The sequence below is a fragment of the Trypanosoma melophagium genome, assembly GCF_022059095.1.
Source record: "Trypanosoma melophagium isolate St. Kilda chromosome Unknown ctg11segment0, whole genome shotgun sequence".
Lineage (NCBI taxonomy): Eukaryota > Euglenozoa > Kinetoplastea > Trypanosomatida > Trypanosomatidae > Trypanosoma > Trypanosoma melophagium.
The window spans coordinates 19,012-44,035 of NW_027125137.1; the positions used below are offsets into that span (position 1 = coordinate 19,012).

The 25,024-nt window shown below is 40.8% G+C and overlaps 16 protein-coding genes across 17 annotated transcripts; all 16 read left to right on the forward strand.

The window, feature by feature from the left end:
• Positions 1-148: 148 nt before the first annotated feature.
• Positions 149-758, forward strand: LSM04_009688 (uncharacterized protein; the record flags this gene model as incomplete). The annotated part of the gene is made up of 2 exons (XM_067330366.1): positions 149-252; positions 470-758. The coding sequence occupies 2 exons, from the start codon at positions 149-151 to the stop codon at positions 756-758; spliced, it is 393 nt and encodes a 130-aa protein (XP_067194666.1).
• A 102-nt stretch (positions 759-860) lies between these two features.
• Positions 861-1,368, forward strand: LSM04_009077 (uncharacterized protein; the record flags this gene model as incomplete). Its single annotated transcript, XM_067330367.1, has 2 exons — positions 861-901; positions 1,041-1,368. 2 exons carry the CDS (start codon positions 861-863, stop codon positions 1,366-1,368), a joined length of 369 nt encoding a protein of 122 aa, XP_067194649.1.
• A 13-nt stretch (positions 1,369-1,381) lies between these two features.
• Positions 1,382-1,954, forward strand: LSM04_006138 (Phospholipid methyltransferase; the record flags this gene model as incomplete). Its single annotated transcript, XM_067330368.1, has 1 exon — positions 1,382-1,954. One exon carries the CDS (start codon positions 1,382-1,384, stop codon positions 1,952-1,954), a length of 573 nt encoding a protein of 190 aa, XP_067194577.1.
• Positions 1,955-2,440: 486 nt separating this feature from the next.
• On the forward strand, positions 2,441-4,720 carry LSM04_009150 (uncharacterized protein; the record flags this gene model as incomplete). The annotated part of the gene is made up of 1 exon (XM_067330369.1): positions 2,441-4,720. The coding sequence occupies one exon, from the start codon at positions 2,441-2,443 to the stop codon at positions 4,718-4,720; it is 2,280 nt and encodes a 759-aa protein (XP_067194651.1).
• Positions 4,721-5,102: 382 nt separating this feature from the next.
• LSM04_009383 (uncharacterized protein) lies at positions 5,103-5,432 on the forward strand (the record flags this gene model as incomplete). The annotated part of the gene is made up of 1 exon (XM_067330370.1): positions 5,103-5,432. The coding sequence occupies one exon, from the start codon at positions 5,103-5,105 to the stop codon at positions 5,430-5,432; it is 330 nt and encodes a 109-aa protein (XP_067194656.1).
• A 1,323-nt stretch (positions 5,433-6,755) lies between these two features.
• LSM04_001890 (uncharacterized protein) lies at positions 6,756-7,285 on the forward strand (the record flags this gene model as incomplete). Its single annotated transcript, XM_067330371.1, has 2 exons — positions 6,756-6,960; positions 7,020-7,285. 2 exons carry the CDS (start codon positions 6,756-6,758, stop codon positions 7,283-7,285), a joined length of 471 nt encoding a protein of 156 aa, XP_067194474.1.
• Positions 7,286-7,460: 175 nt separating this feature from the next.
• On the forward strand, positions 7,461-9,182 carry LSM04_003988 (uncharacterized protein; the record flags this gene model as incomplete). 2 transcript variants are annotated; one of them, XM_067330372.1, is made up of 2 exons in its annotated part: positions 7,461-8,532; positions 8,638-9,182. In XM_067330372.1, the coding sequence occupies 2 exons, from the start codon at positions 7,461-7,463 to the stop codon at positions 9,180-9,182; spliced, it is 1,617 nt and encodes a 538-aa protein (XP_067194540.1). The 2 variants fall into 2 exon arrangements, with proteins under 2 accessions (XP_067194540.1, XP_067194541.1); XM_067330373.1 differs by lacking the exon at positions 8,638-9,182 and having other exon boundaries at positions 7,461-8,552.
• Positions 9,183-9,380: 198 nt separating this feature from the next.
• On the forward strand, positions 9,381-11,536 carry LSM04_001584 (uncharacterized protein; the record flags this gene model as incomplete). The annotated part of the gene is made up of 2 exons (XM_067330374.1): positions 9,381-11,264; positions 11,396-11,536. The coding sequence occupies 2 exons, from the start codon at positions 9,381-9,383 to the stop codon at positions 11,534-11,536; spliced, it is 2,025 nt and encodes a 674-aa protein (XP_067194469.1).
• Positions 11,537-11,722: 186 nt separating this feature from the next.
• LSM04_009039 (uncharacterized protein) lies at positions 11,723-12,256 on the forward strand (the record flags this gene model as incomplete). Its single annotated transcript, XM_067330375.1, has 1 exon — positions 11,723-12,256. One exon carries the CDS (start codon positions 11,723-11,725, stop codon positions 12,254-12,256), a length of 534 nt encoding a protein of 177 aa, XP_067194646.1.
• Positions 12,257-12,439: 183 nt separating this feature from the next.
• On the forward strand, positions 12,440-13,069 carry LSM04_004159 (DnaJ domain; the record flags this gene model as incomplete). The annotated part of the gene is made up of 1 exon (XM_067330376.1): positions 12,440-13,069. One exon carries the CDS (start codon positions 12,440-12,442, stop codon positions 13,067-13,069), a length of 630 nt encoding a protein of 209 aa, XP_067194544.1.
• Positions 13,070-13,336: 267 nt separating this feature from the next.
• LSM04_003139 (Peptidase M16) lies at positions 13,337-16,594 on the forward strand (the record flags this gene model as incomplete). The annotated part of the gene is made up of 1 exon (XM_067330378.1): positions 13,337-16,594. The coding sequence occupies one exon, from the start codon at positions 13,337-13,339 to the stop codon at positions 16,592-16,594; it is 3,258 nt and encodes a 1,085-aa protein (XP_067194509.1).
• Positions 16,595-16,892: 298 nt separating this feature from the next.
• LSM04_004190 (uncharacterized protein) lies at positions 16,893-17,807 on the forward strand (the record flags this gene model as incomplete). The annotated part of the gene is made up of 1 exon (XM_067330379.1): positions 16,893-17,807. The coding sequence occupies one exon, from the start codon at positions 16,893-16,895 to the stop codon at positions 17,805-17,807; it is 915 nt and encodes a 304-aa protein (XP_067194546.1).
• A 366-nt stretch (positions 17,808-18,173) lies between these two features.
• Positions 18,174-18,809, forward strand: LSM04_004831 (uncharacterized protein; the record flags this gene model as incomplete). The annotated part of the gene is made up of 1 exon (XM_067330380.1): positions 18,174-18,809. The coding sequence occupies one exon, from the start codon at positions 18,174-18,176 to the stop codon at positions 18,807-18,809; it is 636 nt and encodes a 211-aa protein (XP_067194557.1).
• A 254-nt stretch (positions 18,810-19,063) lies between these two features.
• LSM04_007351 (Mu homology domain) lies at positions 19,064-20,425 on the forward strand (the record flags this gene model as incomplete). Its single annotated transcript, XM_067330381.1, has 1 exon — positions 19,064-20,425. One exon carries the CDS (start codon positions 19,064-19,066, stop codon positions 20,423-20,425), a length of 1,362 nt encoding a protein of 453 aa, XP_067194610.1.
• Positions 20,426-20,770: 345 nt separating this feature from the next.
• On the forward strand, positions 20,771-23,449 carry LSM04_003056 (uncharacterized protein; the record flags this gene model as incomplete). Its single annotated transcript, XM_067330382.1, has 1 exon — positions 20,771-23,449. The coding sequence occupies one exon, from the start codon at positions 20,771-20,773 to the stop codon at positions 23,447-23,449; it is 2,679 nt and encodes an 892-aa protein (XP_067194506.1).
• Positions 23,450-23,698: 249 nt separating this feature from the next.
• On the forward strand, positions 23,699-24,847 carry LSM04_003232 (uncharacterized protein; the record flags this gene model as incomplete). Its single annotated transcript, XM_067330383.1, has 1 exon — positions 23,699-24,847. One exon carries the CDS (start codon positions 23,699-23,701, stop codon positions 24,845-24,847), a length of 1,149 nt encoding a protein of 382 aa, XP_067194515.1.
• Positions 24,848-25,024: the final 177 nt, after the last annotated feature.

The window sequence follows — 25,024 nt, forward strand, 5'->3', positions numbered from 1 at the left end:
TTCTTTTTTTTGTCCTTGATTCCTCCTAACTGTTGTCAGTTAATCATGGTAGTGGGACTTTTTCTGTTTTTTTCTTTCCTTTGTATTTTTTTCTTTTCCCCCTTATTTACTTGTAAAGAATATATATATATATATACGCATTTATTTGATGTCCGCAGAAGGTCAGGATAGTGGCTCTGATGAAAAGGAGTGTAGTGCAGTAGCTATTGGTATTTTACCCGATGGAACTCGTTTTTTGTTTCCTGAAACTATGTCTGTTATGAGTTCTTTGTTAAAAAAGAGATCATGGAAGAGCTCTGCAGCTATGCTATGGATTTTCTTGGGAATATGGACTGCTTTAACATAATGGCTTTTTTGTACAGGTTTTCTTCCGAAATGGTTTTTTTTTTTGCCTCCAGTTCGTAATCTGGCGACTCATTTACAATGTTGGTATTGTTCTAATTTTGTACCGACAGTCTAATCGAGGAAGTTTTCTCTCATTTTTTCGTCGTGCAGTCAAACCGAATCCTGTGTTGGAATGTGGATTAGAGTCATCTATTGTTTTTGAATCTGGGGAAACAGTATACAGAGTCGAAAAATTTCCTGATGAGTTTAATGCCTGGATGGTTTTTCGAATTCCTGTAAACATTATGTTGGCGAATGATCTAGTATCGTATATTGTTTTGTCGATTGTATACTGTGAACCAGTAAACATTGCATCTCCGAGAGACATCTTTTCCTTTCCCATTGGATCATGCTCCATCGTATTTGCACCCTAGAGCAAAACGAATGCACATCTTGTAATAGGTGACTACGCATGGTATTGGGGTGATTTTTTCTTTTTGTTAGATAAAGATTTAGTATTTAATGGTATTTTTCAAATGCTTCCACATCCCATGTATACTGTGGGGTATGCCTTTATGTACGGTGTCCTACTTATGGCAAAGTCATACACTTTTTTTTTATTTAAGTGTTTTTGGTAATCTTTCGCAATTGCTTTTTCTTGCACTTGTGGAAAATCCCCATATTGATCGCACATACAATGTAATCCGATATCGAAGTGATTATGATATACTTCGAGATGATATTCTTTATGATGAAGAAGAAGGATTTCTGTACTGTAATGAACTCGTTCTGTTAAGGCGTTTTTCTCCTTTTCGTGCCAAAGACTTTCTTTTGGCATTCCTTATTCTTTATTCAGTGTTTCTCGTTATTATTCCTACTCCACCGTGGCTTCATGCTTCTCAACACACATTTTGTCGTCTGTTTCTCAATGCTATACTTGGACTTGTTCTACACAAAGAAGTTTGCCACAATAAATGGTTTTCTAATCATTACAATACTCTTCAAGAAGCCTTTTCTAACTGGAGAACATCATATAATACATGAGTTACGAGGACTAATGTCTCTTATGTTTTTTGTGCTATTCGTTACTTTTCATGGGATATGCTTTTTTTTTGATAGAATAGAGTCACGTATTTTTATCATGGTGGTCGGAATACCAAGAAGTGGTATTAACGTTTATGTTAGTCTAGGTATTTATGAAGCTATTGGGGATTTTGGATACTTTTACGGTGATTTCTTTATCGATAGTGTTCCATCAAAACTTACCTACAATGGCATTTATCGCTACCTTAACAATCCAGATTCATCATTAGGAATGTCAGGGTACTATGGTGTTGCCCGCGTATCTGGCAGCCCCACTGTTCTTTTGTTAGAGTTGTTTTCACACACATGCGCAAAGGCGTTTGAACTGTTTGTTGAGAAACCCCATGTATTAAGACGGTACGGTAAAGAAGTTCGCAGCGTTAGTGGTGTCGAACAAGAGTCAAAGCGAAAAATGAATCGAGTGAAGGAAGAGTACGAAAGAAGAGTAAATAAATTGAAGGAAAAGCTGGAGAAACAGAAACAAAGCTACAAAAAGCTTCGGGAGATCGTTATGACACGGACACGTAAAATAGATAAGGTTGATTAGGGAAAATACTCCTTTCATCTAAAAGGTAGTAATAATTAATAATTTGCTGTGATATGGTGAACTTGGCCTCTCTGTCTAATTGAAAAGTAAAAAAAAAAATAACAATAATAATGTAGACCATGATAAGAAATATGTTTTGTTTTTGTTAATACTTTCTTCCTTCCTCTCTATTTAAAAAAGAATAAGAAAAAAAATGGATTATACTTTCGTAGTAGTACAGGGGAAAGAGGTACGAAAATATTGAAATGAAAGAAATTAAACGGTAAAAAAAAGTTAAACTTTCATCATACAAGAAGTTTCTTTACTTTTGTAATACCCAATCTCCCCTGATAGAGTGTGGTTGTTTCGGTTTGAGATATGACGTTCTTGATGTTTGTGAGTAAGATTGTGTGTTTGCTACTGGTTTGTTTTTTCTCTTTTTTTCTTTTTCTTTATTTGTCTGCACATATATACAGAAGGAACTAGTGTGACAAGTTTTATACACTCATGAATGATAGAGGGGCTTCAGAATGGGGATCCGCTCCTCTTAACGATGTGGATGGGGTACCAAACTCGTACACAAGCCGTAGAGACGTTTCCCATGGTAGTATCTCGAGTTTTCATGAACCACGAGATAGTCAGACATCTGCGCGTTTTAGCAGTCGTTTAAGTTGTCGTTCTAGTGTTCGTGATGAGGCACAGACCCTTGATGAGTTTCTTCGGAAGCAACGTGTCGTTCGATACATGCAGGAGGAGCGAGAGCGTGCCGCCCGTTCGAGGCTTGAACGTGATGAACATGAGGATTGGGTTAACTTTCGCGCGCTAGAACGGGCGGATCGCGTTAAATACCTGACGGAAGAAGAGATGTTGGAGCTTCTTCAACGTGAGGCGAAGGAAGTTGAGCGTGAACGACTGGCGGCTGAAGAAGCGGCGCGTCGTGTTGCCGAGAAGACTCAGGAGCGACGGCGTACGGCAGCGGCGGCGGCGAGCTCTCAGCCGGCTGCAGAAAAACAGGCCCCAACACCAACGTCAACGTCAAAGCCAAAGTCAACGCAAACGGCAGCAGCGGCCGAGCCGCCGGCGCGGGAGGAGCTCGACAGTCTGACGAAAATGACGCACGACTTCCGCCGGCGGGAGGAGGAACTCCGCGCCGCCCTCCGCCACGCCCAAGACGCCGCCGCCGCCGCCCGTCATGAGAGGGACGACGCGGAGCGGGCGCGGAGGGCCGCCGAGACAAATTTGCAGCGCGAGATCGGGCGGGCCGACGAGGAGGCCGCCACGCGGAAGAAGGCGGAGCGCCGCGCCGATGTGCTGGAGGCACGTATGGAAGAGTTGCAAAAGAAGGTTGCCACATTGGGAGAGAATCTGAAACAGGCAAAGAGTGAGGAGGAAAAGAGCCGTGCTGCCGTGAATGAAAGAGAAAAGTTGCTGAAATCGCTCCGGGAAAAGCTGAAGGCCGCCCAGCAGGAAAACAAGGATGTGGAGAACAAGTGCAAAGAACTGCAGCGGGAGAATAGCACACTTGCTATGAACGCTGCAGATGCGTCAAAGAGCAATGCGTTGGCGAAGCAGCAGGCGACTAACCTGGCGGCTCTAGAAAGTGAACGTCAGCTGCGCACAAAAGCTGAACAAGACGTCTCAGAACTGAAGCAGCAACTTCGACATGTCGAGACTGAGAGAGAACAATGGATAGAAGCAATGGAGGAGCACCATTCTATTCAAAATCGCATTGAACAGCAAGAAAAAGAATTGAACCAGGTCCATGTTGAGACAGAAAAGTTGCGTGAGCAGTTGCGGAATGAAACTGCTGCGAGAAAGCGGTTTGAAAAGCTTGCAGCTCAGCCTATTCAAGGAAAAAACAATGGTCCCACCCAGGAAGAACTTGAGCGTGCGGAAAACGAAGCGAAACGGTATAAGAAAGAGTCGGAAACGACTCGTCAGGAACTTAATGCGATGCGAGAAAGCTCTGATCGAGAGATTGCTTCCCTTAAAGCATGGGTTGACCGTTTAAATGCGCAGTGTGATCGGCAAATGATGGAAATACGTGAACGGATATCAAATGAAGATGTCTATACACCCCGTATTGGAAGCAGTGAGGGAAAGGCCAATGGTAAAAGGGACTCCAAAATTGTTGTGGAAAAATATCCTCCGGGATCTTTGGCGACCATAACAAAACTTCAATCTGAATTAGATGAAGTAAAGTCAAAATTGAAGGAAAGCAAAGAGAAGGAAGAGCGTGCTATTGCTCTTGCGGAATCATTACAAAAGCAAAATGGGGGAACCATTACTGGAAAAAATGTGAAGGAATCTTTCCGATACAGTGAAGTAGAGGACTTATCGAAGACTAATAAGGGGTTAAAGGAGGCTTCGGCTGTTACCAAAACCTCTCAAGAGCAAATTGATGTAGAGAAGGAACGTTTGCGAGAAGAACTAGAGGTAGAGCGTAATAGGATTATGTCACTAGAGCGAGAAAAAGTTCTTCTTGTGGAAAAACTTCGTCTTAATGAAGCAGAGAAGTCGTCCCATGAAAGAGTGATCGAGGTTAGGGATGGAACTGGGGCGCAATCTGCAAACACGAATGGAGTTTCTGAGGATCTACGAGGGGTTGATGAGCAGATTGTTGCACTTCAAAAAGAGCTTGAAAAGGAGAAACAGGCACGCGACGAGGCTGAAAAAGAGGCTGCTGCACTGAAGTCATACGCTGACAACGAGGCTGCGGCACGTAAGAAGGCAGAAGCTGCCTTGAATGAAAAAAGTAATGGGAAGGCCAAGTCTGGATGCTGCTGATGAGAATGCTAGCATGCATAGTTTATTGTAGCAATTTACCGTTTACATTCCTGTTTCTTTGTTTTTTTTTTCTGTTTTTTTTTTTTTTTTTGTGGAGTGCTTATTCCATATATCTGGCTGTATATTAGCCAAGCATCGTTATTTCCTTTTTTCCTTCTTCTTTCTCTTTTTTTTTTGTATTGTCTTTTGCAGCATAAGCTGCCTTTCTACTTGTGGAGTTCTTCTTTTGGATTCTTCATTTTTTCTTTTACAGTTTTTGTTTTACTACTTCATCTTTATTATTATTATTATTATTATTATTATTATTTCATAGCTCTTGATTATCTTCACAGGTTATTCTGTCTTTCTCGCTTTTTCTGCTTGGGTCATCAGATTTCTCAGAATGGAAACGGTCGCCAGTGAAGCGAAGACAGAGCCGACAAGTTTTGCAGAGATTCTCAATGTAGAGGAGAGAATTGCGCGGAGACGCAGTGGCCTTCCATCCTTGGACCTACCAGGTGTCTCTGGGGGAATTCCCTTTTCAAAAAATAGTTCTTTTGCAGAAGCAAATGTTGTGGCTGATCCTAAACTCTGGAATCATCGTTTCACTGGGACCTTTATTGCTCCAGTTGCAAAAGGGGTTGAGGAAGAGAAGTCAATGACCTCAGCGAACCTTAAGGGGGATAAACCATCTACTCCTGAGGTATCTTGTTGTTCTTTATTTTTCAGTTAGTAATTTTTTGCTCATATTACTGACCTCTTTCTTCAATTCTTTGGACTATTTTGGTGTTATTTCCCTTACTTGGTTGTGATTGCAATGTATGAAGAAAATTAGGCGACATTGTTTTTGCCTTTTGTTTTTTGCATTCTTTCTGTAAAATGGATGCGACGATCTCATCAAGTAGTACGGAGCATCCTAATCGGAATGAGATGAAGTCCCCTTACTATTAGCAGTTCAAAGTTTTTTTTCACTTAAAAAAAAGAAGTCTTTGAAGCCACACGATTTCGGCTTAAATATTGTTGTATGGTGTTTTTTTTCTCTCGTATTTTGTCATATTGAAATTCTATGAGGAATAGTGAAACACTCTGCATTCGTGTCTTACGCTGCGTACGTTAAAGTGTATGTTATATGCATTTGTATTTCGCGTCATCTATTCGTGTGTTGGAGGACAACTGATTCTCATAGATTCTTCAATGAGTATCTTACCTGGTTCCTCATCTAGGGACTTTGGTCGGAGTTTCAAATCATACATAGGAATGCAATGAAGAAAGATACTCTATTTCTTATCTGTTTATGCGTGTATGGGTATCTGACGTTGCTCCTAAAGAAGCGTTCGAACTAGTACTGAGGATTTTCTTTTGCTCCTCCCTTTTTTTTCTCTTTTGTAGATGTACAGGTGCTGGCTAATTGAAGAATATTTGTAGATGTTCCCCATTCTGTGTGCAGCTGAAGCCTGTTTTTTTTTCTCTTTTTCAAGAACTGCTGGAGAGTTGAGCTGCGATTTCTCATCACAAGTTGAGGAAGTGTACGTTGAATAATTTGTTTTTTTTTTAATTCTGCATTCTCTCTGAACGTACAACATGTGCTCTTCAGAACGAGCATAAAAAGAAAAGGAAATTCGGCATCAAAGTACAAAGGCTGGACTTTTTTTCTTGGTTCCCTTCGTTTTACTGAATTGTTCTAAGATGTATACCAAGTATGGCATATTCCTTTTTTTTAAATAGGGAATCATAAATATATATATATATATATATATATATATATATATATATATATTGGATGGTGGCTTTATGAATATACATATATATATATTTCTTCAATTTTTTTCGTTTTTTGTAACTTATAAAACGTTTTATCAAGGCGTGATCAGAGTTAACGGATTCAGCTATAAAACTCTCTCTAAATGCTCTCCTGAGCAATGCTGGTGATAGTAGTGCAGATGTTCGTCGTGAAGTTATTGGAGCTATTGTTCACTTATCGAAAAAAGGAACTTCTCTTGTTTGAAGTTTTCGTGCCAAATGGCTTACAGACCATGGTGTAGATTCCACATCTGCCATGCAGAGATGTACTGTTGTTGGCGCTATGGCGAACATTGTTAACGACTTGGAAAACATGCATAATGTCACACGCAGAGAGGTAGTGATTCTACTACAATGTGGCGTACGTGAGATGACAGCCATAGTTGATCTTACTTCTCTTTGGTCACAAGAAGCTTTGCGTCTGGTGGTGGGACTCTGCAGACTGTTTCCTGATGAGGGAAGTCACATACTTCTTTCTTCTCTTACAAAAGGTACACTTCCACATTTTTCATTTTGTTAGCCATTTCACATTTTGCTGAGAAATATCCTGAAAGTGTATTACCTTTTATCAAGGATCTATGGACAAATTTATTGCCTCCATTAGGTGCTGCTAAACAGGATAATCATCGAATGCTACTCGCTAGGGCATGTGGAAGTCTAGCAAAAGCCTTACTAAAGACATCTGGTGATACACCGAATACTTTGAAGGTATATAACGAATTGATGTACTCTACTCTTAACTTTTTTATTGGAGACTACAGTCGCTGCAATGAACCACGTGTTTGAGTATTTGTAACGTATCCCGTAGGATGTGCCTTTGCTCTTTGTAATGATGAGAAAAAGATTGAATTAGTAAATAGGGTGGCTTCTCAAGTTTTACAAGGAGTTCGGCGTGAGAAACCACGTGAAGTTATTTTCCCCTTGCGAGGTTTAACAGGGCTATTTTCATGTTACAGATGTTATGCGATTATCTTTGCAACCCTTTGTGGATGAAGCATTTCAGGTGATTCTTCAGATTTTAGGACGCATAGGACCAAAAGACATGACCAATAGAGAATATATAAATATCGCTATTCTAACACTTTCAAAATATTTTTTCGGTGATGTGCTTACATGTGTTTCAGTACTACTGGAAAACAAGAAAGATCCACATATTCGCTGTGCTGCACTAACTCTACTGCGTATAATACTATCACAAAACAAATATTTAAAGGTTTTATTACAAACTTTCCTTAAAGATATTGTCGCTATCGTGAAGTTGGCAATCGGGTTACAGGAAGAGGTAGTAGTTAGAAGAGCTGTCGTTGACTGTATTGCAGAAATCCGTATGTCTGAAGCAGACTTTTCCTCTGTAGTGGGATTTCACAACATACTCTCATACCTTATTCCCTCTGCCTCTATAAATGAGACTTCTAGTGATGCGCTACTTAATGTGAGAGATGCTGCTTGCAATGGCCTAATGTTGCCGACTTCATCAAATGGTATTTTAGATCGCCAATTGTGGCCCTTTATTATTGAACACATACGTGAATACCCAGTTCATCCCTCCCTTCTTGGTGCGTTTTGTACAGTCTGTAATAACATTGTTCCACCGGTAAACCGTGTGTCAGAGCACAGTTCCTACTTTTATGTTGATTTTTCAAAGGCAGTAAATGTTCCTCCTCCTGGAATGATTGCTGTGGTTTTCCTATCACAATCAATGCTAATTGGTTTTCACCGTGCGGAAGACCTCTTCACAGTGTTAGAGGCTTCCTTGTCTATCGCCCCACTCTTGGATGACCCCTTTTCACAACCTCTTGGTGAAAAAGATGAATGTTCTGTTATGCCTATTGCAGAATTGTGGTCAACTTCTATTCCCCATCTTCAGAAATTTTTTGCGACAGAACCAACAAGAGAAAACTGGGAAGCAGAAGTTGAGCGTTTGCTGGACAAAACATTAAAGGTCAAGCAAAGTGAAGAATGGGCTATGCAATTTGTCTCCGAGAGCCTAAAACTACTTCAAGCCTATCAAGGAAATTCTCATATGATGCGGAGTGGACTCATTTTTTTATGAATAGGATGCAGTCGAACGACAAGGCGTGACTTGGTGAATACGAGTGTAGAGAATGCGATAGATATTGCCAATCACGATAATACAGACCACGCTAGTGGACTCGCAAAATGCCTTGGTTACATAGCTCGAAAACACCTAGACACTAGTTTAGAAGCGTTGCGCCGTCTTGCAAATGGTCCGGAAAAACGTAGTTTTTTTTCTTCTCGGGATAAGACGAAAAAATCACTTGTGCAAAATTCACGATCAATAGCTGCAGTAGGATTTTGTTATGCCTGCAAGAATATGGAAATGTCTGCCCTCCCATCGCGTCTTGACACAATTGTTTTACCTGTGTTACAGTCCCTTGTGCGTGAGAACCACACAATGGGTAACCTAGTTGCCGTGCTTGAGAGATGCTCTTTGGTTGGTATTGCCATTAAACGTCTGGATAACTATATCTTCAAATGTAGGGATGAATTTTTACACTCCCTGCTTCTAGCATTGATGTCAGCTCAAAAGTCTGTGTCAGCAGGATCGCTACGTTATCGCGCTTTTTCTGCTTTGAATGCTCTTGTTAGCTGTACTTCATTGCCATCAATGGGGGAGAGTATTACTTTCGCCCTTGTCGATAGCGTTGTGGCCGCCATTTAGAGTGATGTAAACGTAAATGTAGATGAAGATGCGATAACGGTAGGGTTTTTAAACGAACTTCTTCAACATCATCATTTTTCAAGTACAACTTTACTACTAGAGAAGTTAGGACCCTTGAACACGCTAGCAAAAGATGCCTCAAGGTATCTCGTACTGAAGCTTATTATCACTGTTCTGGATGGTTTCAGAAAGGAAGTGATGAATACCGGTTCTTTTAATTCTATAAATCAGAAGTATGTTTCTGTTTGTGTTGGAAGCACATTAAGGCGTTTGGTTCCTCGTTTTGTGGATGATTGTCCAGATGTGAGAGTAGAAGCATCAAAAGGAATAGTGGCTTGTATTCTAGTTGACATAATTTCTTTGGAGTTACTTAAAAAAGATGTTGAAGAATGCACTGAAACAATTTTGGACCTCGGTAAACGAGCATATGTGTTTAAAAGTGATACTACACTGAGTGCCGAAAAAGAAGCTATTTCGATTATTAAAAATTTGTGTAGTACTCTTGTTGAAGAGTTACATCAATCAGAGAATATCATCTCTCTCATACGTACATTACTCTTTGTTGAGGTTTTTGATTCTCAGAGATACGCCTCCGTTGGCGCTTGTGTCGTTATGCATGGACTTATACATGGACACGGGGAAATGCTTGACACAGCTGCTGTTCGTGAGATATTTGATGGACTTATAGAAGCACTTAAAGTAGACTCTTTAGCTGAAGAAGTACGCAATGGTGTTCTAACGAGTCTATGTAATCTTACTCGACATCATATTCTTCCTTGCTTTGGAGCCCTCTTACGTTCGCCAGTCCCACATAGTAAAGCTGTTATAAACACTGTTGAGTCCATTGCATATGACCTTTCTGTATGCGAAATGCTGGTTAAACGTATCCTTGATACAGTGTTGAATAGCCCAATAACAGAGGCGTCACCAGCAAGTAACAATAAACAGAATAATGTTCGTGTTGCTTCTTCCAAAGTGCTTTCTTCGGTGTGTGCAGCTGGTTGGATTGCGCAGACTGAACGTGGTGCCTCTGTATATCGTATTCTTCGTGCCTCTCTCTATATGGCTATTGTTCTTCACATTACCGTTTGCCATAGTATTTGTGATGAGAATGCCGTTATGGAAAGTGGGAAAGCACTGGAACATGTTACAAACAGTACTGTAGATGATATTACCATGGTTCGTTTCGATCGCTATGGATGGGTGAACTTTCTGATAAGGGGAAATTATCTATCGGCTATTGGAGAAGCAGTCTGTTATTGGTCTCGTGACGAATTGGGAGATAGCAACGAGATGGATCGTGCAAAAATTGCTGATGTGAAAGGACGTTTTGCATCAGAACCTTCTGTCCCTTCACCTCTTGTGTATGAATTGGCTCGATTTATGTTATTTTACTGTGGTCATGTATCGGAGACATATCGTAAAACTGCAGTATGTGTCTGTGGTGAACTCATTACATTTGCCCTGAGAGACGAGGAACTAATACGTGCCTTGTTGATGGCCCTGCTATCGAGAACAGGGACGGATGAGGAACCTTTGACACGAGAAATTGTCCTTGGCAATATGGTGAATATTCTCAAACATCCCTACACAGAAGTTTCCAGTTTTGTACTCTCAACTATTTCCGCTATTATAGGTTGTATGGAACCCCGGCACCCTTTTCTGGCTACGAAGGCTATTTCTGTTATTACTATATTAGCTGAAGGACTGGAAGATAAATTTTTCATTGATACCTTTATTGTGACTATTGTTACTAAATTGAGATCTCTTTTTGAGCATCAGGATGCAGATTCGAGGATAATGGCCTTTGATTGCCTTCGCAGACTCTACATTCTTGCTAACCATGGTATGTTGAAAAAAGATTGTGTGAGTCAGCATGTGTACCCGTATGTGATACCACTACTAGTTCATTTAGCGGAGAAGGAAAATAGTGTTTGTAATTCCGTAAAAAGTGCATTACGTGAACTCCTTAAATTTATAACATCTTTACATCTTGAAGCAGGGAAGAAGATTAAACAGATTTTATCTAAACCCCACATGCTTGTATCCCATGAAAGGAACGTTAGGGAATTATATGATGACGTGGCTTAAAACTGGCTTTGCTACTTTTCCGGAATTGTGAAAGAGTACCTTTTACAAGTTGTGTCCTTTACAAGATCTCCTGTGGACTTATTACGCAGAAACACCGCATGGATATTGGGGGCATTTATTAGCCGGATCCCCCTGAAGAGTTGTCTCGGTGTGTTGTGGAGCGGGTTTCAGCTTCGCTTGTCGAGCTCGTTGGCGTATCAGAGAAATCAGAAACAGTACAAATTGCAGCAGCTGTTGCAATAGGTTCATTTAGTGGCATTTAAAATGTGAACTCATATATATATATATTGTTGTCGCTTCATTTAGCTAGTTGCTGAATGTGTATTAAATAATTATTTTATACACAGAGTGTCATATTTTTTTTTTACTTTTATTTTTTATTTTTTATTTATTTATTTATTTATTTTGTTTTTACTGCAAAAATGCGTCAAAAGTCACTACCTGGAAATATGAATCCCTTGACGTGTACGCGAGATGAGTTTGATGAAATGGCGTTTTCTTTGGCAGAAAGCACAGTGGGATGGCGTCTCCAGAGCAAGAGTGATTCTTTTGGCCGTAGGGTTATCTGGTTAGAAGGAACAAGCACACTTCAACGTGGTGTGGATGATGATGATGATAATAATAATAATAGTAAACGACTTCTCATCACATTTTTTATTACCTTTAATGAGTGCTACTGTCAGCCACAGTTGCATTTTTTTCCAGAATCCCCTTTGGATGCACAGGAATTATGCCTCTGGATGAAAGGGGTCTGCTTTGGTGCTTCTGAATTAGAAGAAAACGAACGTCCCATTGTTTCAATGAACTTCTGTGAAGAACTACAGATGGCGCTCTGGGGATTGCATCAGTGTGACACGACACTGATATTAGAAACTGTTTTAGCAGGAGGTATTCAGGGTAATTTGCTTGAGCTATTTCTGCAAAGCGTCGCTTCTCTTCTCGGGATGGACAGAGAACTTGTACCCAAAAGTAATTCTATGTAATTCCTTTTTAAGGCATAGAATTTAAAGCGCTATGCATATATTTCCGTATCCGATGCCAATTATTCACAGCAAAAATTTTCTACCTTTGAACTGTTTATTTCCTATATATATATATATATATACAGATAGATAGACAGACTTTTTTCCTCCTTTCTTTACCCTTCTTATTTACAAGTCTATGCAATGATGCGTCGCTCGTGCCGCATACTGCTGGAAGCTCAGCGCGGCCCATTCAATCCCTACCGTATATTAGGTGTCTCTCCTAATGCTAGTAAAGAAGAAGTGAAAAAGGCTTATCACCGTTTGGCACTACGCTACCACCCTGACGGTGGAAGAGAGGGAAATAAGGAGCGGTTTCAGGCAGTAAATGAAGCGTACGAAGCTGTAAAGGACGGTAAATGGCAGTCGCCAGAAAGTGACAAGAGACAAACAGGAGATGAACGTCACGGATGGGATCCGCGAATGGGAATGTACGCTTATGAGCAACCAGGTTCTACAACAGAGAACTACGTTGATAGTCGAACACAAACATTGTTACGCCTATGCGTATTGTGGACGGCTGCATTTGTGGCCTTGCGTTTTTTCCTCCTCTGGGTGTTTCCCTACGCTAGGGCAACTCCAAATGTTGAGTGGGCCACTGAAAATAGTGGTAATGGGGCTCCGCCGCAACATGCCAAAGGAGATGGAGAAGGAGTTAATTCTAACCTTTACTCTGTTCATGTTAATCAGGATAATGATTTTACGCCTGTTGACAATGGTATTCCCTTTTCGACAGGCGCGTCTCCCCAAGTAGATCCATTACAAAGGAGTTGAGGAGCCGGTCCCTAAAACACACACGTAACGGTACGGATGTGATAACATTAGTTTGGATTCTCGACAAGAAAACGAGAGAAAAATGAAAAAAAAAACAAAGAAAAAAAAAACGAACTGCACAAATTTATAAAGTATAATGCAGTGAGTGATATTTTACACGTTTTGTGCCTCCAACAGAAATTCAATTATGGTTTCTTTTTTTTTTATTTTTTTTTTTCTTCTCGTTTCTTATTTTTTGTATAAGAAAGAGGATAGTAGAAGTAAAGCATGAGTTTTCAATATGAGACAGTGGAGATAGTTACTCCATCTGTGTTCCACATTAAACATTTTGGCTACATTTTAAAGAATGGAGTTAAATGCATTATCATTCAAGATCCGACTGCCACGGTTCCTTCTGCTGCAATGAACATTCGTGTCGGACATTTAAACGATCCAGATATTCTCCCCGGTCTTGCACATTTTTGTGAGCACATGCTATTTATGGGAACAGAGAAGTATCCAGGCGAAAATGAGTACGGAGACTACATAGATAAAAATGGTGGTAAATGCAATGCTTGGACAAGTGGTCAGGGTACCACATACTACTTTACAGTGGCGCATGAGGCATTAGAAGGCGCATTGGAACGTTTTCTTGAATTTTTTGTTGCCCCAAATTTTAACTCTAGTGCACTCTCACGGGAAGTAAAAGCGGTTCATAGTGAAGATGAGAAAAACCACACTGTGGATTATTGGAGAGTCGATGAATTGGAACGCTCTTTTGTCAATCCACATCATCCAAGGAGCCGGTATGGAAACGGAAATATTACAACCTTATGGGATGAACCCCTATCAAAAAATATAAATATTCGAGAACGCCTGGTGGAATTCTTTAATTTATATTACGTTGCAGAAGCGGCTTGCTTGACGGTGTACAGTGCATTACCACCAGAGTTGGTGCTTGATACTATTGAAGAACCATTGTCGAGGATGCGTGTGGGAAAACCAGCTGAATTTCATTTTTTACAAAGTGAAGATACCTTGTACTTGGCTGAAGCAAAGGCTAGCTGGACAAATATTCGTACTATTCGTAAGATGCGTTCTTTACACATATCATGGTGTGTAAAATCCCCTGCCACATCCTGGCGGACCATGCCACTCGCATATATTTCACATATTCTTGGTCATGAGTGCGATTCATCTGTTTTTGGTGTACTGAAGAGTGAAAATCTAGCCACTGAAATGGTTGTTGGTCCTCGGCGTATTGATGATGATAACGAGATTTTTTTGGTAGATATTTCGCTGACGATGGATGGGCTCAAACGTGTTATTGATGTAATTGATTTAGTTTATCAGGGCATTGGTTTGGCATCACGCGTGGACAGTACTGTGTACGCCCAAATGAAAGCAGAAATGTGGCTTCACTTTGAGTCTTCTTTCGTTAACAGCCACGTTAACCACTGTGTACAGCTAGCATGTGGTGCGAATGAGACAGATCTACGACACTGCTGGTTAGGTAGTAATGTAGTGCTTGATGATGATATCGCTGCGATTGAGGCCTGTATTGCACAGTTGGTACCTGATAATAGTACTGTTGAACTACTCTGGGGCGAAATGCCATGTGATAATCTAATGGTAACCGACGCAGCAACTAAGTCATCTTTTCCCTTAGCTGGAGAGGAAGAGGAAGAGAAGAAAGAGGTGAATGACGATGATGGTGATGATGATAAGGATAAGGATGGAGTTGAAGATGAAGAAGAAAAAGAACATACTAATGCGGAGAAACTGTTACAAATGTTACCTGACTTTGCCCGTGTAGTGTGCAATTCTGCAACGCGATTTCACAAGACAAAGTTCTCTACTTCGCGTATTCCAAGAGAAATTATTGAGCGTTGGGCTCACAGCCTGCACGGACCGTGCCATAGCACATTATCCCTCCCCCCTGTGAATCCTTTCCTCGCGACAGATTTTACAGTATATGATTATGACGATAGTCATGCTGATGTTAAAACCTTCCATACCATGTATGGAGTTTCCCTGGTACGGAAGGATGCAGGACGTTTCAAATCTTTTACAACATCTATAACTTGGCGAGGAATTTCACCCTGTATACACGCGACGCCTAAAAAACGATTTTATACAAATGTCATGATAGGTATTTTAAAAGATGCCATTGCAGAAATTAGTTATTTTGGTCTTCTTGCAGCATTGGAGAATGAGATTGGACTTGACCATGGTGGTTTAACACTCATCGTAACTGGGCCACAGCATAGAATTCTAGACATTTTCTTTGATATCTTTGAAAAAATGTTTTCATTGGAAACCCTTTCAGGGTCTACAGAAACTTATAACTCCTACGCAGATCAAACAGTCCGAAGTCTTGAAAACAGTTCATCAAAACAGCCATATGAGTGTGCCTTGGATAGATTCTCCAAGGCCGCTAGGGTTCTTGTGTACACATTTGATGAGCTACTAGATGCAGCTGCCTCAACCTCATATACTGAATATAAGGAATTTGTGAAGGAATACCTCTCAAGTGGTGTCTACTTTGAGTGCTTCGTCGCCGGTAATGTGCCTTCTGCTACTTACATACAAGATAACTTTGTTAGTAGTGTTGAAAAGATACTAACAAGGCTTCAAGTTCCACCTGCGAAAAAGGAGAGTATTCCACGATTTCGAGACGTATATGCCTTCACACGCTCCGGTTCACCAAATCATACCTCTTCGCTGGATGTACTAAGTTATCCTCCGTTTGATTTAGAGAATCCAAATACTGCTGTACTACTAGATATCTACGTTGGTGATGAAACCCCGTTGTTGCGTTCTCTATGTGACTGTATGAATTCTTTAATGGAATCCAGCTTTTTTAACTCTCTCCGTACACGTGAAGCTATTGGATACATTGTTTTTTCGAGATCCATACTTATGGGAGGTACAGCTCATCTCCAATTTGTGGTTCAAAGCGCTCTGAAAAATGTGGATCCTTTGTATCTTCTTTCCCGCGTCATTGCTTTTCTAGAGGCTGTAGAAACGAACCTCTTAACGCTGTGTAACGATGATGAAGTCAAAACAGTGGTTAAGGGTCTCATTGAGGTGCGTCGAAAGTTGCCCGCTTCTGTAAGTAGGGACTGTAATGACCTTTCCTCACGTTACCTACATCCTACTGGGTTTGACTACAAGGAAGCAGAGATTAAAGCTCTTGAAGAAGTAAATGCCACGATGCTAAAAGAATTTTTTCTTACACGAGTTGCCAACTCTGCTGTCTCACGAGTAGCACTAGCTGTTATCGTTAACAACAAGAGATCCTCAGAAAATGATATTTTTTCTTCTGTTGATAGCAGCTGTGATAGTAAGACTTATCGAGAGATTACATTACCACCACTGCGGCCAAATGAGGAAGAGGTGTCGAGTGGAAATGATAATCCCACGGAGACGAAATTCCAGTTACCGGATTTTATGACGGAATCAATGTGTATTTCTGTTCGGAAATTCGCATCTCCTGAGGAGTATCACACTGGATTTCCAATTATCCACGATAAGTCTATTTAATTTCCTTGGGTTCATGCTCCAGGAGATTGTCGTAGAGGTCTAACACATATAAGTTAATTTATTATGAAAGTCTGTCTGGATATATATATATATTGCTCCTGTACAATTAATCATTTCTTTTGTCCCTTTTTGTAAACTTTTTTGTGGTTGTTTTTCGTATAATTTTTTTTTTGCATTTTCTTCTCTTTTTTCTTGTTCTTCATTACCATTTCGAGATAAAGGAAACAGATAATAAAGGAAATAGTATTGTTTAAAACCAAAATATATATTCTCATAAGGGTTTAATAAGATAAAATTTATGGAAATGGGATCGGATGAGGAGACTCCTGCGGCGTGCACACCCGGGAACAGGAGACCCCATCAGAATACTGCAAGGACTCAGTGTTCTAATTTATCCTTAACAAAGGTTGTGAATAAGTTAAGTGGTCTCCAACGTGAGCTTCTTGAATTTGACTCAAGTGTACCAGAAATTGTCCATTTTTGTGTGGATGGTAAACGATTTTCAGTGCAGCGTGAGGCTCTTCTTAAAGATCCACAATCGGTACTCTTTTTAATGGTGACAATGCATTTTCGCCAAGATAGTGGTAAACAACATGTAGATGATGTGATTGAAATCCCATGTAGAGATGCTGTTCTCTTTGGCATGCTGCTAAACCTACTACGGGGCTACAAGAATGCCATTCCAGAAGTCTACCGTGAGGCCTGTTGCGCAGAGGCACGCTTCTACGGTCTGCAGCAGTCGTGGGAATCGCACTACCCTGTTCCTGCTGCCGGGCCATTTCGTCCACTATCGTGTAGTGACAGACTGTTCTCAGATGTAGTGTGTGCCGCGGCGAGTCCCTTCTATTCGAGTGGACTGCACATTATCACGTTCGGCGTCTCGCGCTGTGATACGGCAGCAGTTGGAGTTGTCGCAGAGGGTGCACGTCTCTGCAGTATGGAGAGCATCGGCCGGTGTGAGGGACTAGCACTCTATTGGAATGATGGAAGAGTGGCCCATAACTTTGGTGCACTTGTTGCGGAAAAGATGGGTTACACATTTCCTCTCAATGCGGTGATTAAGATTGAATTGGATTGCGAAGAGAGCATTGTAAAGTGGATACTATCGGAGGATCAATGCGTTGCAGTAGTGCGGTTACCACCGCATACCTCCTATGCATTCGCGGCAGTTGCAGTAAAGTCAACAGAAGTCCAGATACTACGCGGAGAATAACTCTGATGAGTTTATTATCTTTTTTTTTTTATTTTTCTTTGATTGCTCTATCTTTCTTTCGTTCTTTTGTTTTTGTTTATTATTATTATTGTTGTTATTTGTTCATCTTGTGAGTAAGTGTTTTTGTACGTCTATGTATGTATGTGTGCATGTATGTGCGTATTCGTCTATGATTGTGTTTGTATGTGTGTTTGTTTAATGTGTTATTTGATATCTACTTTGTTGACAACTCATCTCTCTGCCTCATAACTCTGTGAACACTTTTGGTGGTTTATATCTTTTTCTCTCTGTGTTGTTTGGTGATTTTATTCTTGTGTTTAGAAGGAGGGAAGGACTACACCGCTAGATATAAGGAGACGAATACGTATGATGTTGTTGAGGACACGAACCCAGATCTTCGCCTCACCGCTGTGGTGTATGTGTCGTTGCTGTGCAACGAAACCCAGCGGTGGTGATAACAATAACAATATTAGTAGTAGCAATAATAACAACAAGAGCAGCAGTGAAGTTAAGTCAACTTCAAGTAAATCCAACTCAAATTCACCTCTTTCAGGTATAGAGAATGGTGGGGAATACAGTATTCCTACTGCTGACATCCTTCGGGCGGTGAAGCAACGGGACTTTAACGCCATTCAAACACACGCTGCTGAGATTGTGCATCATAAATGGAAGGAGGAGCACAGTATACCGGCACTCTGTTTGCTCTTTTTTCTCTTGACATGGTACTCTGTATCAAGTGCTAGACGTCGTGCTGTGCGCTCTTGCAAGGCAACTGAGGCCAAAGTTAAAGAGGAGGCAGAACAAACACTTGAACTGGTTGGAAGACTCGTTGGAAAGTGGCGAGAAGATGTTCAACGAGCTGACCAACAGCTTCAGTTGATTTTGGACAAAAATGGTGAATTGACCAAAGACATTGATCGCATGACAGCTGCCCTGCGTCAGTGCTATATCAATACACCAGTCAATAAAAACATACAGCCAAAGGATGTTACACAGGAGTAGTGATGATGATTCACATTATTGTTATCATCTTGAATAGCACTACAGTTGGCAATGATGATTACCTGTTTTGCCTCTGTTTATGTTTTCTCTACACGGGTTTGATACTTTCTCTTTCTTCCCCCTTTTCTTTTTAAATGGTATGATTATTATTATTGTTATTATTATCATCATCATTATTATTGGTATTATTTGCTGATTTTTCTTTTCTTTTTCTTTGAGTATTCCTCTTTTATTTCTTTACCCCAGTGTGGAAAATGTACATCTCACAGGTATTTATCTTGTCCCCACGCGGTGACAAACTCATCTTCAAAGACTACAGGCAGGACGTCCCACGTAATTCTGATGAAATTTTTTTCCGCAAGTACAAATTCTGGGATGGCGCGCATCATCAAGCACCTGAGGGTAATTGTCCACCATTTTTTATCGAAAAGGGAATAAATTTTTGTTTTGTGAAGCGACGTGAACTTTTATTTGTGTGTACATCAATAGTAAATTCGTCACCTAGCCTTACTGTGGAAATTCTATTACGTATGGTTAAAGTGATCAAGGACTATCTGGGTATACTCTCAGAGGAAAGTGTTCGCAAGAATTTAACGCTGGTGTATGAATTACTAGATGAGATGCTTGATATGGGTGTACCACAGGAGCTTAATGCAGAGCGATTACGTCCCTACATATTTAACGATATTATTCCTGTATCAAATCCGGATGCTAGTTATGTTGATTCATTCTTTGGACGTCTAAGGCGTGGTGAGCTTATGGAACGTACACGGCGGAGTGATGCTGCTGCATCATCTATTGTACAGGCATCAGGAGAACGTAAAAATGAAATTTATGTAGACATTGTGGAGCGTCTGAACGTCGTATTTAACAGTACTGGTAATGTGGTAGTGTCAGATGTGGAGGGTTCTATCGTCATGAAGAGTTTTCTCGCTGGATCCCCTGTACTATATTTAACTCTTAACGAAGACTTAGTTGTAGGACGTGGTGATGCAAATAAAACGCGGTACGCGTCTGTAGTTCTTGTTAGCGTGAACTTTCATGAGGATGCTGATTACTCTAGTTTTGAGACACAGAGTCAGCTCTCCATTAGACCACCGGAGGGTGAATTTACTCTCATGAACTACAAACTCTGTGCAGAGTGTACACAACCTTTTCGACTTGTCCAGTCTGTTGAACTGCTCTCCACACACCGAGCCGAAATAACACTGCGGATACGGGCAGATATCCCTGACACAACACAGGGAGTTGCCGTCAGAGTTATTGTACCAGCTCCACTGTCATGCACCAACGCAACTGTAGAATTCGGCATCGGTGCCACCGGCCAAATATATGACTACAAAGAGGAGGCGAAGTCTATCATATGGGGTATTGCAAAGTTTTTTGGAGGTACAGAACAAGTGTGCAAGATTCGAATCTCTACCTCTACTCCCATTACTGCCGCAACTCGTCGTGAAATTGGGCCTATCTCTATGCAATTTGAGCTTCCACAATATAGTGTGACAGGTCTTGGTATCAAATTACTCCGCCTGGAAGAGCGCAGTAACTCGTACAATCCGTCTCGATGGATTCGTAACGTGACAGTAGCGAACTCATACGTATTTCGTACACACTGAGATGACTGTAATATATTTATGAATACTTTACTTCTTCTGCTTCTTGTTGAATATTTCGTGGTGCATCCCACTTTTCTATTACCAGGTTTCTACACTTGCTTTCTACCATTGCTTTCTTTGTGTCTTATTTGTGTATGTTTTGTTTTTATTTTTATTTGAAGCAAACAAGAAACACAGAAATCTAAATACAAGGGTTTGGTTGATAAAGGGAAGACTCATAGCAAAAGGAGAAAAGTGGTACATATACACAGAGCGAAACAAAGAAAAAGAAAAAGAAAGAGAACATAAACCAAACCACCAACTAGACATATAGATATATATATATAACGATAGCAGGAAACAGTCATGACAAGTACACCGCGGTATAACTTTGAACCACCACCACAGCTATACGTTGGCGTTGACTATCGATGGGACCCTCTGTACTTTCGTATACCTTCACCACGAGGACCAGTTACTTCCACGAGAGACGAAAACAGCGACCAACTGCGAGTAACATATACATCTTCAACTATAAGGAGTGAACCACAAAGGTTAGATGATGCGGATAAATCTCCTCAGAGAATATCACAAGGAAAAAAATTTTCATCCTCTAGAACTAGAAAATTAAATCAAAGCGATAAAATCACTGACAAAAAAAGTGAGTCGTCGTCACTACCAAATGTGGGTCTTCTGCAACGTGATACCACAAACTCTGAGGTGGAACGGAAAGATAGAATAATTTCCCCACGAATATCATCAAAAGAGTCACCACGTCATCCACCATCCTCTGCATCTCGGACAACAAACATCAAGAAAAGTGGTTTCACCACCCATAGAGATAAATTGTCAATTCACTGCAATGATGGTCCGATTCATTCCCCACGACTCACACGTTCGGCAATTCTTCGGCGTGACTTCAACGCCCCTGATAAGGCGGAAAATAAGCCTTGTGTTTCTCCTCGAGAAACGAACCGTTTGTTTTTTGATTCCCAATGCAAATCATTGTCAAATCGGTTTGTCACAACTTCATCTCCCAAGACGTCTGGTTTCTCTTCGCAATGCCCCACAAAAACTGATAACGCTCTCCGGCATTCCAATTATCATACAAAGTCAGGTGACATTCTTATTTCACCTAGAGGAACAAAGGCTACATCCCTCCGTGCAGCTCACACATGGAGTAAACTTGATGCGGCGACTCTTAATTCTGTTTCAGTAGCGTCGCCACTTCCGTTTGTTAGAATGGAGTGGGACACAAAAACACCGCTTAGTACTGTAGAGAAAAATTTAAACCGATACGGAGATCATCTGCGGAGACGCGGTGGTCCTCCTATTCCAGAGTTTCAGGATATTTTGCCGCGGTCAAGAGAGGCCAAGAATATGAAGACAAAGAGTGATGTGGGGAAGAAGGAGAATGATGGAGAGGTCTATAATACAGTTTCAGTATCCATAGTACAATTAATGCAACAAAAAGCATTTAATCCGGTGGTAACCCAAGATAATCAGCCTATGCATCCTGTGTCTGATCAACCGAATTCATCCCATGGAGTAGGGGGAATTTCTCCGCTATCGATCACCATTGAAGAGGATCAAAGCAGTACAAATTTTTTAAATAGGAGAAAGGAAGAAAACCTATGTTTTTGTTCTCCAATAGAGAATAAAGAAGAGTTTTCTTTGAAGAAGGTTGAAAAGGATCATAAAAATGGGACTAACTCATCTCAAGATGATTCCATGGAAGTTGAATTTAAAAAACAAAAAGATCTCTCATTGCAAGATGCAAAATTTGTTTTGGATGAGATTTCTGCTGATGTGCGAGAAGGTACAATACCACCTGTAGACATAGTTGAAGCAACGTGTAGCTTTTCTTCCAGTGCTTTTTCAGAGGCTACAGACGTTACGCCATGCAGCGTAAGCACAGATGAAAGGGAGGTGTTGGCTACACCTCCTTCATATTGGCGTGCTGAGACACTTCCAATGGTTGAACCACGGCCGACAAATTCTTTGCCCTCAGAGGTGAACGCTGAGGAGGCTATGAATTCTCCCATGGAAACAGAGAAGAGTAAACAGGGACTCTGTGCACCTACTATATCGGTTTTACCACCCATATCGGAGACAGAGCTGGCAGAGAAGATCTCATCCACACCGCCTTACATTCTTATGGGAAACATGGCACCTAAAGTCGTGAAGGCGGCACGAGTAACGACAAGCAATACTTTGCAAAAATACATGAAACTTCGTCAGAGCGTGCGATTACACACGATGGGAGTATTCTTCCGTAGCTGGCTTGATCGTCTCTCAAAAGTGGGTTTTCTGAAAACAAATAAGGTCGTTGATACCATTTTTTTTTCTTCTTCTTCTTCTCCCTCTTCTCCCTCTGCAGGTGCTGCTCGTAGTGGTGGTGGCGTTATTACTTGTGGCAGTTCAACTCCTTCAGATAAATCTGTTGTTGCTATTGAATTGGCGTTGACACCCAATGAAAGTGAACCACCAGTGGGGACCACTGCTGCCGAGCAGCAAGTGAGTAATGTAGAGGAGATAAAGACGCCTAAACCGGAGTGTTGTTATGTAGCAGCAGAAGTCACTTTTTCTGTAAGGGAAAAGAGTTCACCTCCATTGTCGAAACGAGCGCTAGAAGAGGCGAACAGCCAACTGTTGGTGTATGAAAATGGTACACATGATCAAACAACAGCGGTTGATAAGAAGTACTCTTTAGATATGGAAAGTAGTAGTTTTCATTCCTCCTCCGAAACTTCACGAGAGGAATTATCAGCAGTGGAATGGGACAGTCCACTTGCAATTGACAGAGATCCACCCGAAACTGATTGGCTGTCAGTGGATTTTACGCGTCCAACTAGACCTATAAATTATGACATTCGTGGAATTGAGAGTATGCACAGCCACAGATCTAGTGCTTCTCATAATTCTACAGCTACCGTATCAGAGGAAGATTCTAAACGAACGACAGACTTGGAGGAACTTATATCAAATCACAATGATCATGTCAATCCTCCTCATATAATTAAGTACCTTCATTATGGCTTGTAGACTACTAACCATGAAAGTAAACGAATGAAACCAAAATAGTTCGTTTTTATTTGTTTATCATTTTGTGACAGCAAGGGTTAATGATTTTCACTAAATTCGTCCTTCTTTTGAAGAGAGAGAGAGAGAGCGGAATGCATTTTCCCATGTATATAATTACTAACTCTCTAATGAATTTGCTTTTTTTTTCTATTTCGTTGCTGTTCTTCTTTTTCTTTTTGTTTTAATTCAAGTTGTAAAATCGTAAGAACAATGGATAGTCTTGCGGGAAAGTCATCCCACTATTTACACAATATTAACAGTAGCAGTAGTGGGGTGGGGAGCACAGCTAGCAAAGTGACCCTTATTGACTCTCTAGCGTCTTCTGATGATACCCAGAAGAGTGATTTTAAATCACAAAAAAATCTTATTCCTCCCCAACACTGTAATCAGATTGCTGCCTCTCCTCCTAGGGAGACAGAACCTTGCATTGTTTATTTGCGCCTTTGCAACAGTATATTAGAAAAAGAGACTAGTGGTATTTCTACCGATAGTCAATTCATCCACAAAATGTTTGATAGTGCACTACGGGTTTTTAACAATGACGGTAGTGGTAGTGGTGATGGTAGTGGTGAGCTTGCACCCCCTTATAAATACCTCTTGCACGACTCTATAGAGGAAGTTTCTAGTCTTGTTTCGGTAGAGGAAAAAGGACCTTTAAACGTAAATATGGCAAAAGCGAGGGCCTTAACTCTTTACCGTTCGTCTGGAGCGTTACTTGATGCATACTGGCACCTGAAACGCACTGTACAACAGCGAATATACAGGTGTTACTACGTCAAGTGGACACGATTCCTTATGCGCAGATATTTGCTCTCAGCATCAACACAAACATTAACAGAGGAAACACCAGATAACTTTGGTTTGGTAGAACCTTCGTTCAAGGGTGATGTACCAACGACACAGCGGGGTGATCTTTTCCCACCGCCGCACTTGGGTACGTCTCCCACTCGTAACAGCATTGATAGTAGCCAATATCTGACTAGGAGTAATTCGCTATACTACCAAGAAGGCAAATATGATCCACCACAACCGTTATCACCCTCAGCAACGGAATCTACCTTCGTGGGTATTAACAACAACAACAACAACAACAACAACAACAACAGCAACGATACTGATGAGAACGACATTATAAAACGGACAACCCCATTGTTACATCCAAGAATACGATCTGGAAGCAAGCCATGTATTCTATTTGACTACGGCAAACAATCTTTACCTCCCAACCATGGCGTTGCACAAATACATGATCTACCAAGTACCAAATTACCAAAACTCATCACCTTTGCTGAATACATTACCGTTCTCTCTTCTACCAGTGTCTACCTAAACCCTTCTCTTTTACTTGATAGAAAATGATTTTTATTTCTGAATCATTTTTAAGTGTACCGTTATGTTGCTACATCACAAAAAATCTATATATATTACAAACAGCGAATACTCAAATGGTTCCCCATAGTTTTTTCTTCGATGGTTTTTGCATCGGAAGCCTTGACAACGAAAAATTTATAAAATCCCTCATTTTACTCTTCTAAT